Raw genomic sequence first — 12,469 nt, 5'->3', positions numbered from 1 at the left:
AGAGAGAGAGAGAGAGAGAGAGAGAGAGAGAGAGAGAGAGAGAGAGAGAGCGAGCTGGATTCTGTGGAGCTAGAATTAGAGAAAATTACGAGTTGCCTACTATGGGTGCTGAAACAGAATTTGGGCATTCTGAAAGAGCAGCAGCTGCTTATCCACTGAACCATATTCCCAGCCCTGCTAGTCAGATTTATCTCCCAAACTTCCAGGAAAGAGTCCATTCAATAAGTGATAGAATCAGAAAAAAAATTCAACAGGAAGACATCTTGAGTTAATTTGGTCCTAACCACTGTCATAGTATGGTAGTCACTGTTTAAAAACTTTTAGCAAATGATGGCTTAAATTACTCTGTATGGCTTTTAAAAAGAGGACTTTTAATCTTACAAGGCTGTATTTTCTAGTTTCTTATTGCATCCTGTTTCAATAGTTTTCTTAATTTATATCCACCTTTCTTAAGTGGGACAAGATCTGAGAGACTATGTTGTATGAACACTCTTCCTTTTGTTTTGTTGACGGGACCCTCTGCCAATTGTGACTGACTCTAGCTTAATGAAGGAGGAGATAAGCCCACATCACTGCTCACTGCTTTGTAGCTGAACTAGAGGTCCTGGCTGACAAGAAGCCTTGTCCAATTGACACTGTCCAGGAGTACCCAGACAACGGCAGAATTGCCTTTAGACTCCAAGTAAGCTTCTTTCCATGCAGCAACCTGAGTGCTTACTACAGGGTACCTTGAGGACAGACACACTAGTAACTGGAAGCAACCTTGATTAGTTAAAATACTTTTGAAAATAAAATGAACATCTTAACCACTGGCTTTCAAATGTATGTTAAATAACATTAATATCAGGGAAATGGCTTGGTGGTTTAGAATATATACAGCTCTTGCAGAGGAACAGTGCTTTAATTTGATTTCTTATGATTTATTACAAAAGCAATACATTATTTAATGTTTTGAATATATATATATACACACACACACATATATACATATATACATATATATATGTATATGTGTATATATACCCAACTGAAAGAAATTACAAAATACTTGGATTGTCTCCCATTAGAAATAAGACCTTATTTATATATGACCTGCTGAACATTGTCTTAGTTAAGGGTTAATGTTGTTGTGATAAACACCATGTCAGAAATCAACTTGGGGAAGCAAGTATTTATTTACCTTACACTTTCATATTGCTGTTCATTAAAGAAAGGCAGGACAGAAACTCAAACAAGGCAGGAACCTGGAGGCAGGAGCTGATGCAGGGGCCGTGGAGGAGTGCTGCATACTGGTTTGCTCCCCATGGATTGCTCAGCCTGTGTTCTTAAAGAATCTGAGACCACCTGCCCAGGCATATACCTCCCTCCCCCCACCAGTGGACTGAGCCCTCTCACTTCAACCACTAGCTAAGAAAATGCTCTACTGGTTTGCCTGCAGTCGATCTTACAGAGGCATTTTCTCAATTGAGCTTCCCTTTTCTCAGGTTACTCCAGCTTTTGTCAAATTCGTATAAAACTAGCCAGCACCGACATGTTGGCTTAGATGATTATATCTATATAATATCTATCTTCATTTCTTTTTTTTTCATCTGAAGAAATGGTTTATTAAGAGAATGTTATCATTTTTTTATTTTATTTTTTTTATTGGATGATTTATTTACATTTCCTATGTTGTCCCCTTACCCCATCCCCCACCACCCCCTCGGAACCCCCAATCCCCTCGCCCCTCCTCCTTCTTCTCTGTGGATGTAACCTCTATCTACCCCCTCCCACTCCCACCTCCCCACCCTCAAAATTCCCACCCCCTGGGGCATCCAGCCTTCATGAGGTCAAGGTTCTCTTCTTCCACCTATGCCCAGCAGGGCCCTCCACTTTTACATATTCAGCTGAAGCCCTGGATCCCCCCCCCTAAGTGCTCCCAGGCTGGTGGTTTAGACCCTGGGAGCTGTGGTTGGTTGGTATTGTTGCTCTCCTCATGGTGCCATAAATCCTTTCAGCTCCTTCAGTCTTCACTCTAACTCCTCTATTGAGAACCCCATGATCAGTTCAATGGCTAGTTGTGAGCATCTGCCTCTGAATATGTCTGACTCTTGAAGGCCTCTGAGGAGATATCCATATCAGGCTCTTATCAGCATGCACTTCCTGTCTTCCACATCAGCATCTACCTTTGGTGATTGCACATGGGATAGATACTCAGGTGGAGTGGTCTTGAGACGGCCCCTCCTTCAGTTTCTGTCCCTCACTTTGTCTCCATATTTGCTCCCTTGAGTATTTTGTTGCTCCTTCTAAGAAGGACCGAATCACCCTCTCTTCATTTCTATCTCTCCATAGCAGTAAGGGTTGACAATTCTTTAAAAACTAGTTGTTAAACACCTCTTTACACAGGTTGAGTATTTAGGATGCTGCAACATTTTGATATTACAGATGGCCAAATGCAGAAGCAATCTCCCAATCATCAAATAGGAGTACAATCAAGCCGAATGAGAATAGACACAAGCACAATGAGCAGTATTGTAAGAGATGAGTAACAGTTAAGAGCTCCATGCTACATGGCGTATCTATAAGCTGGTGAAAGCTAATGGTTTGGGAATGCTTGAACAGAATATGGTTTTGTAGAACTAATCTCCAGATAATCACCCAGAGCCTTAGGCCAACCATAAACAGTATCATAGCTCTACGGTTGAGGCCCAGGGAAGTGAATTCCCAACATATAAATAGCTGGGAAGATTTCTGCAAGGAGAGACTCTGCACATGTAACCAACTCATCAACAGAAATAATGAGTGTAATAAAGAAAACCAAATATGAGAGTCAGAATGTCAAAAATGGGCTTACTGATAATAGGATGGTGATGCTGAGTCCCTGTGAGCCATGCTCACTTTTTAAAATCAATTTTTATTATTCTTCATTGTGTGTAAGTATATTTATCTGAGTGTAAGGCTGTGCTTATGTGTGTGCAAGTGCCTGTGGAGGCCAAGGGTATTTTATCATCTAGATGTGGAGATACAGGTGGGTGTGAGCTGCCTACCACTTGTATGAGGAACTCAATTCAGTTCCTCTGGAAGAGCAGTATGTGCCCTTAACTGTTGAATAATCTCTCCCACTCCTCATCTGTACTCTATGTCTTTCCCACTAGAGTGCAAGGGATGATAAAGCAGTTAGTGAATCTATAGTTTAGGAAACAGATCCACAGGCTCTAGAAACTAATAGCATGGAAGGTCCTGACAGAGTTTTAGAAAGGGGAAAATACCATGGAGAAAGTTCTGGGAATGATGATGACACTAAGAATTAGTGCAGTGTAGCTGTTCAGTTTGTTGGGTTTACAAATTCAGCTCCTGATTGGTTGACTTTTGTGTGTGATCTGTGATCAGGTACCACGTGGTAAGGAACTTGTAGGAGGAAAAGAAGGTACTGAAAGGGTCTAGAATCCAGGTGATCTCTTTGAGGACATACACACAATCAATTTTCTACGACTAACCTTCATCTCCCAAGGGATCCACCTTCTCTCAATATCATAACATGTTGGAGACTAAGCCTTCAGCACACGGGACTTGGGAAGATAATCAGTGTCCTCATTGTATCCCTTGGCAAGGAAGAGAGTTAAGAGCATGATCTTCAACTCATGGTCACAAATGCAGAGGATGATACTGTAGGTCTTGGTGATGGTATGAATTATACACAGAAGGATTTCTCCACTTCTTCAACAGATGCATGCTACCCTCGTGACTTTATTTTTCTTTGTATTATAATATGACCAAGCACATCAGATTGTGAAATGCTGTTACTGCTTTTATTAAAAGTCTAGTAAATATTAAACCCTGCTTTCATTACAGACTCGCAATAAACATGCATACCTCAAAGTTATACTTTAATATAATGTTATCATGTTTTAAAATTAAAGATAATCTACTGCTATGCAAACCTTCACAAAATGACTGATGTGTCAGAAAGCAGTTTCAATTAGTTTTCATGGCTGTTGATCAGATAAGCACAGAGATTTATGGTTGTGTCTGAGACTTCCATCAGGGGAGTTTTCAAGTGTTTAGAGAAACTAACCAGGAGAAGGACTGGTTCTGATTTAGTCTCTTCTACTGACTATGTCCTTTTGTTTCTTTATTCTTGTTACATCACGAGTAGTAGTTTTTATAGATTGCTTAAATAACTGTTTCTGGAGAAGTGGATGTTCTGAAACATAGTCTCATCATGTGACTAAACACAGATTGAACCTTTGAATTTTTTCTCTCATTATTGCCGAATAATGATCATCATTCTGATTTTTTTCAGGGAACAGAAAAATATATATTTGTATTTTTAAATTTTGAAATACACTTAAAAAACAAAGACAATTGGACTTAGTGGTACATTCCTATAAGCACTTGGGAACCATGGACAGAACTGTCACGAGTTCCAGCCTATCCTTGAATGTATGACATTTGGTGAGCGAGGACTATGCAGTGAGACATTTCTCAAATGCTGTGCTTATTATTGTTGTTGTCAGCATGACAGAATACTCACCAGCATAGAAAGGCATCTTTGCACATGTCTGTGAGAGTCCTTCCAGAGAGCTTTAACTGAGTCTCATGGGAAAACCACTCTGAATGTGGGCAGGCACCATCTCACAGTCTGGGTCCCCAGACTCACTCTGTCTCTCTCTGTCTCTGTCTGCCCCCCCCCCACCCCGGTCTTCTTGACTGCAGCCGTCTCCTGCTCCCAGAGCAATGACTTCCCAGATCCTGATGGATCAGACTCAAACTGCCAGAATAAGCCTTCCCTCTTTAAGTTGCTTTGTTACATGTTTTGTCTGCTTTGTTACATGTTTTGTCTCAGCAGTGGGGTTACAGAGGTAGTTGGGGAGCTCAAGTGAAGAAATAGAGAGTAGCTCTTTTCTATTCCTGACGATGCTGTGTGCAAACTTTTCCGTAGTTCCTAGGGTTTCTGCTTGTGTATTCTGCACATGTACATTGAAACAGCTGTGTACGCCCTCTCTCCTCCTCTCATCCCCCTCTGCCTCTTTCTTGCTGTGCATTTCAACTTCAGTGTATAATGCATTGTCAGACTAATGAGGGCTTCACTCTGTGCTGTGTGCTTCATTGAATTCTACTCTTCAGTGAAACTTATTTTCCTTGCTCTTTCTTTATTTTCCTTTCTTTTTTGTCCAGGAAGAAGTTTCAATAAATTTATTTTGTGTATTCTTACTTATCTTCAGCAATCAAACTAGGAACTATCTCAGGGAAGTTCCAAAGCTAAGGGAGGAAACCCACTCTGGACAGTTCTCTGCAACAGCCAGACTTGCAGCCCCAGGACTGGCTTTCTTGAAGATTTGACCAAGGCTCAGGGAGGCATTTTGTACCAATGTTATTCCAAGAATGAACATTCTCTGGGAATTTCTTTGGTTCTGCAATATTCCTCCTATGTGTCTGCTACTGGCCGAAGGGCCTCCAGAGTAGCTACCATTTCAGCTCTTACTGATTCCTTCCTGCTAGAATTTCCTTTAAAAAAGTATGCTGCTTGTTGTCTTTATTATTTTCCTTTGTCTTCAGTAATTTTCTTAGGATAAACAAGGCCAAAGAGACGAGGTATACAGGATCACTCAGTCAGTACCTTAAATTTCCTGTGTCTAGTGTCTTTGGTATTTTTGCTTCAGCTCTTTGGAAATTATTTCTGAAACTAATTTGTTTATATACCCTCTAATTTGTGTCAGAATTTGAAATTTTCTCTTTTAATTTTATATGTAATATTAATCAGAACAAAATCATTAAGGCATACTTACATATAATATAAATACAATTCATATGATGTCATTCATCTTTATAATTTGTGTATAGTTGTATTTTATATGCAATACTTTTTATATTTGAATACTTTTCATCATCCAGATCATAGAAATAAAGAAAAATTAATAGTAACTTCATAGGCACAGGGGCCTCAGTTATTTTTAGTATAGTATTTATTTATTTATTTGCTTGTTTGTATTTTGAGACAAGGTCTCTTGTAGCCTAGGCTGGCCTTGAATTTACATTGTATCTGAGCTTAACTTTGAATCCCTAATCATTCATTTCCATTCTCAAGTCCTAACAGATATATTGTCAATAACACATACTAAATTAATACATCTTAAAGTGGTATCAGAAGCTAATCATGCCTTAGAATTTTTTAACTTTATTTCAGGAAGGAGAAAATATTTTCTACTTGGCAGTTGATGATATAGAAACAGATACAGAGCTTTTGATTGGCTACCTGGACAGTGATGTGGAGGCAGAGGAGGAGCAACAAGCTCTGACCATGACCAGAGAAGGCAAAGTTGACCACTCTAAGGGACAGTTGGCAGCTGGAAGTAAAGGTACTGCACCTTCGTTTGGTGATCTGAAGGAAGAGACATTGAAGAGGAAGGTAGCTTGAATTATTTGAATTATACTTGTGTGCTATGATGTGGTATTGTTAAAAGAGTTTTTGTCAAAACTGTTCTTCTCCTCTGAATACCAGGAAAAGATTGTTTGGGGTAAGTAACAGATGTGCTCTATATGATGACCCAGGTCAGGGGGGCAGCTCTGGTTCTTGTTGTCACTGTGGTAACATACAGTAAAGGTCTGTCTCCTCTTGCACTGATTCTGACAGTGACCAGTAAGAAGGTCACTCAGACTCTGAGGATTTCATCCGATATACACTCGAGAAGTCCAGATCTGTAGCATAGCCCTGCTGTGTTCTGGAGATCTGTCTTCTGAGATCTTCTGAGAATCTGGACCTATGGAAATCTATTTCTAGTCTCGTCATAGGAGATGGTATGATTGCTAATTTGTCCTTTTCTGGGGATCAAAGACTTCTGGTGACCATAGGTGAGACCTGCAGTCTAGGAAATAGATGCCAGTTCATTGTCAACTGGTGTGAAATACTCATTTGTTATTTGTCCTGTGTTTGATTCCTACAGAAAGCTTGAGGGAAAGTGCTGTGTTGTAGCACACTATATCTTTCTCCATTTGGCTGAAAGGAATACTTTTAAACAGTCAGAAATTTCTTGTTCACAGTTCTGTCTGCAGTTCACATTCAAGCTGGGGGACCAGCACATTTGGTGTCTGACTTCTTCCTCATTTACAGAAGTTAAACATACAAGACACAAAGGTGACCCCAGGAAAAGAAACAAAGACGTCAGTCACATGGTTGCCAGTGTAGCATTTAATTATATGAATGTGGCACCTTAAATATGTAAATGACTTGGAGTTAGAGTGGGGAAAAGAACCACATGGGAGAATGCACCTAAGGTTTGATGGCAGACATTGCACTTCACAGACTGACCACCTGTGGCTTTGGTATTCACTGACTGCATCTTCAGGGTGGTATTATCAGTTATTTTATTTTTTTCATATTTAATACATCTTAACTCTAAAGATATGTAACTTTAATGGCATTCTGAAGAATGTAGGTGGAGCTCTGCCAGTCATATGGAATAGGAGTGCCTCACCCACGGCACCTGTACAGACAGCACTATTTTCAGTGTTGTGCCTTATTTCAAACCAGCGTGAGATTCCCATTGGCAGTTCCCAGTAGTTTATGTCTGTTGGATTCTTCTTGTAAAGCTCAGAGTAAAGTGACAATGATCCATTTTCCAGGAAAAGATTTGCTTTGCAGTTCAGCATTTATTGTCATTTCTGATCTGAAACATTACCATTAAAAGCGAAATTGCAGATTGAATTTGATTCTGTAATACTTCTGCCAATAAAATGATTTTTAAAATAGTTTTTCTGATAACATTTTTGTTTTCTATTTAATGTGGACAATGCTAAAGTTTGTTGGAGAAAATAAAAAAAAATGCCTGTAGTAGACACAAATAGTTTGATTTTGAAATGGAGGTCAAAGCTGGTTCCTGGCTTGTGAACTCTCTTGTTGTACATTGCACAGGTCATCTTGGCTGTGAAGAGGACTTTGCCTGTCCACAGTGTGACTCAAGCTTTCCCAGTGAGGAAGTCCTTACTGAGCATCTTCAGAGCTTGCACCAGAAGCCTACAGGGGAGAAAGAGTTCAAATGCGAGAACTGCGGGAAGAAATTCCCTGTGAGGCAGGCCTTGCAGAGACAGTGCGTATACTTGGTGGGGTTCAGCTTATGACTGACAGTCAGATTGTTCACTGTGTTTCATATGTGTGTCTGTGTTTGTGAGCTTGCACTAATGCATGTGTGGGAAAGTGGAGGCTAGCCTACTTGGCTATGAGCTCCTCTTTTCTGAGTGTATCGTGCTGAGTTTTGAATGCTCTGACCATTAGGTTTACAGGTGTGCATCATTTCTGCTAAGCCCTTCTAGGTGCCTTTCATACTTGCCATTAAATACCATTCTTAATGGTTTACTAGTCTGAAATTTACATATGCATAATTTAGCCAGTACTTGAGATTATTCACCAAGTTTCACTTATTTGCTCTCCAATTTGTTTTAAAACTGTTTAACTGATGACGAATTCAGTGTAGTAATAATGAGAGGATAGAAATTACCATCTGTTTCACAGCAAGTTGGAAGGACAATTTGAAGAAAATGGGTCAGAGTGAGGCAGTGAGGTGAATTACAGGAAGTTACCCTTTACCTTATCCTAATCGCTTGTGTCTGCAACATAAAATTAGCTTCCATTTTAACATTTTGTATGGTCAGAGTTACCAAAAGTAGGAGAATATACAGAGACTCTAAATGTCCACACTTAGAAGACTGTTACCTTACATTAGTAAAATATCTTGCAGGCTTAATGTCTTAATGTTTCTGTTTTGTTATGTTTAATTCCAAAGTATACCATTTCATTCCTGTCTGTCTGTCTGTCTGTCTGTCTACCTATGTATCACCTATCTATCTATCTATCTATCTATCCTTCCATCATCTATCTATCTATCTATCTATCTATCTTCCAACTTTCCTACCTACCTATCATGTATCTGTCATCTACAGATGTGACGTTTCTATATATTATATGCATCAGTTTTGCTTATGAAATCTGAAAATAATTTTATTTATGAGCAACAAATCTTTGAAAAATTGATACCTTTAAGATGGCTTAAACATTTAGAGATTTCATTAGTTTCTTCAAATAAAGCCAAGCGACAGTTATAATACTTTTTAATATGTTAACTTTAGCTTGTATTTTAGTCAGCTTTTATATGTATTTATTCACTGTCAGATTTGGAGCTATGTTTTGGAGCTAAATAGGGTACTATCAAGAATGTGGAAGACCATGGCAAGGCGGCAGGAGGATGGGAGCATATCCTGGCACTCTGGTTTCTTTCCCTGCCTTTCTCAGTGTTCTTTCCTAGCAGCCAGAAGCAGCCTGGAGGATTCTCCATTGAGTGTTCAGTGTTCTCTTTGCAATTCTCTTTTCAGTTCAGCACTGAGGTTTAGTGTCTGGTTATAAAATGGCTTTCACATTCTGCTGGTCATTTTTGTGTGTTTAATTCATACTTGAAGTAGGTCAGCACTATACTAAGGAAACTGAAGGATTTAGATACATCTTTCTTATTAATTAACATAATGAATGCATGAAATGGCCCCTAGACTCCTGCAGGAAGGATGTCCTAGGAGGCATGGGTTGCAGAAGCCTTCTGTGATGTTTGAGTGTGTAGGCATGTCTTCATCATTTCTTCTGCCCCCTTGCTACTTGTCTTATAGTTTTGAGCAGCACCAGAAGGCTTGCCGAGGGGATGCCAGGTTTGTGTGCAAAGCCGACAGCTGTGGGAAGAGGCTGAAAAGCAAGGATGCCCTGAAAAGGCACCAGGAAAATGTTCACACTGGTGAGGAGGCATTGCACAGTCCTTACTAATTCGACCCCCATCCCCAGGCCATGAGATTTGCTTCTAATTCTCTTTTGCGAGGAGGGGGCAGGCTTCCCTTTGTGCGCCACACAGACGCACATCTGACTTGTTTGCCTGGTTCACCAAACACTAATTTTCCAAGTTGATTTCAGCAGCATTTATCATCTTCCCCGTGTCTCAATTAATCATTACTGTAAACCAGGCTTACACTTAGCTGTTCTTGTCACCAGGGTATACTCTTAAATCACTTCACTGTTTTAGTCCATAAACTTGATTTTTCATACACTGTTGAAATTGATCATTTGTAAGTATACTTTGAAGCTACAAAGTGATGTACTTCTGCCTTAATATTTTTACAAGAACGTTCAGTGCTTTAAGTGCTTGCATTTCTTTTGTACTGGAGAAGATTCTTAACTGTTTTTTTTTTCCATGGAGTTGAAAATATTTGAATTTTGAGCAGATGATTCCCTTAACTCCTTGTAATCCTTAGCTAAACAATAAAACAAATATAACATTGTCTTGTCACCTAGGGTTTTGTTCTTAATACTTTCTTGCCAATTAGTGAATATATTTTGGGTTATGTTACCATTTGCACTGTGGGGTCTTTCTGTTTCTTTGCTGTCTGTTTGGTAAGAGAATTTGAGACCCAAGGAAACTATCATGTCCTTCTGCACATCTCTTTTCGCATGCATTCGCTTTTACCTTTCACTTCTGGGAAGTGAATAGAAATGTACCTTTGTATAGGCACGAAACTCTTTTCTTCCTTCTTGGTTCATTCTCACAATTAAGTGAAAAGAGTGACTGATACCTGGCATCAGGACCTCTGATGTCTGAAAATAACTGACTTCAATAATAAGGTGACAGAGGCTAGCCTGAGTGTGACTGTGAGCCTCAGTCACACTCACTGCCTGAGCTTGCACACTATGAGCCATGAACAACACTGGCGGCAGAAAGTGAAGCTTTGGAGGCTAACCTTCAGGGGGTGCCAATCATCAAGACTTCCCAGCATTGTTCTGTGGCTTTCTTCTTGAAGAACATATGGCTGGTATATGGAAAATGACTTCCCCTGCTGAATTTAAAATATACTGGTGCCTTTCATATGATGGCAGAAGCAGGCATAACTTTTTGATAGATTTGCTTTCGTAGGTTTTAGTTTTTTTAAATGCTGTTTTGGCTAAAATGCTGCTCTTAATTTTCTCCATCTTTGTCTGCAACGTATTTTAACCTAACTTTTATGTCAGTTTTAAAGTCAGCTTTGCTGAACTAAGTAAAAAGCCAGATGGATGCTACAACTCTGGAAACTTTTCCATCCTCATCACTAGGCATATGGTCTTCCTGCTGTGCTTATAGTGTAGTTTTTGAGTCTTCTTGTAATTGTTCGGGTTGCTTACTGTTGCAGCTTTGGGGCATTCGTGGTGATTTTGCAGGAAACAAGTCATACATGAAGAGTTTTTTTATCATCATTATCCCATGTTACAGGTTGTGATAAGATATGAACACTGATGTATGTTAGCGAAAGTCTCGTGCACACCTCTCAGTTGGTCTGGCACGTGGTATCATTTTCTAATCTTTTTTCCACAAAAGTAGGGATGATGGGGACAGTACTTCCTGTTAGAGCCGGGAGAGCAGCACTAAGGTATGGCTGACGACTTTGTATAAAACACAGAGGCGCTGAAGGAACTAGGAAACCAGGTTACATCTGTACTGATCTGTGAGGAAGCATGTCCCGTTAGGTGATGTGACTGGAAGGAGGCAAAGGAAGGGAAGCTGAATATTTAAAAATGGGTCGAACTTTTTTTTTTTTGTAGAAGCAATAGCATACGGTGGATAGGTTTGTAGGAGAGTGAAGTTGTATGGCTTCCTTGACCATTTCTTGCTTCTGTAATTGTTAGTATAATTCTTTTGTGTTGTTTGATTTGCTTTTCTGGTACTGATGATTTAACCTAGGGCCCCACCCTACCACTGAACTTTATCACAGTACCCTCAAGTCTCCTGAAAGTTAAACACCTTACATCCGGAATATAGGAAGCCAAGACTCTATGGATTCTGTGGATGCTAAGAAAAAGGTTGTGTTTGTAAGAATGAACTTTTTCTGTATCCTCACCAGCTCTTTCTACATTGGTCTGTGTGAGGCTAGTTTTCCAGTTGTAAGATGAAAGAGATGTGAGGAAGAGATGGGAGGGATGGGAAGCTGGGACTGAAGCAGAGACAGGAATAAAATGTTGGAGATGTCAACTTCTTTCTCTCTTCTCCCCTCCTTTCACTTTCCTTATGGGAAAACCAGGGCCTGGTCTCACTAAGAGGCGTGGTAGGACATAAAGAACTGTGCCAATCCCAGATAATTGAAGTTGGAAAAGATGACACGTTGCTTTTCTTGGTGGTCTTTCTGCAGTGTATGTACAGACTGATGAACAAGTTCATGCAAGATAAATCTCATTTTGTTGTGTGAATCTCTAGTGTCATCAACGAACATATTTTCTTGACCATGTAGTCTTTAGAGTGCTTTAAACAATTAAGTGTACCAACTGTTACTGTGACTATCTTGCTATCTTGAAAACTAGGATGAAAATTTTTACGTTTCTTCTTGTAAATGTTTGTTTCCTTTTCATAAACATAGTTCTGGAACGTGCTTACACAGTACTGTGGTATTACTTCTGCTGTCAGGGTTGCCTGGTGTTGAGGTTAGAGGGAGGATG

General features: G+C 39.7%; 1 protein-coding gene across 1 annotated transcript in view; it reads left to right on the top strand.

Moving 5' to 3' along the window:
• Positions 1 to 12,469, top strand: part of Prdm5 (PR/SET domain 5) — a 156,978-nt gene that overhangs the window by 69,125 nt on the left and 75,384 nt on the right. The window contains exons 4-6 of the mRNA XM_028782470.1: positions 6,167 to 6,338; positions 7,892 to 8,066; positions 9,631 to 9,752. Coding sequence (XP_028638303.1) covers positions 6,167 to 6,338; positions 7,892 to 8,066; positions 9,631 to 9,752 — 469 coding nt within the window. The remainder of the gene's footprint in view (positions 1 to 6,166; positions 6,339 to 7,891; positions 8,067 to 9,630; positions 9,753 to 12,469) is intronic.

The sequence above is a fragment of the Grammomys surdaster genome, unplaced genomic scaffold (assembly GCF_004785775.1).
Source record: "Grammomys surdaster isolate TR1022 unplaced genomic scaffold, NIH_TR_1.0 752, whole genome shotgun sequence".
NCBI lineage: Eukaryota > Metazoa > Chordata > Mammalia > Rodentia > Muridae > Grammomys > Grammomys surdaster.
The sequence above is the reverse complement of the archived record's forward strand: the minus strand, read 5'-3'. Positions and strand labels throughout refer to the sequence as shown.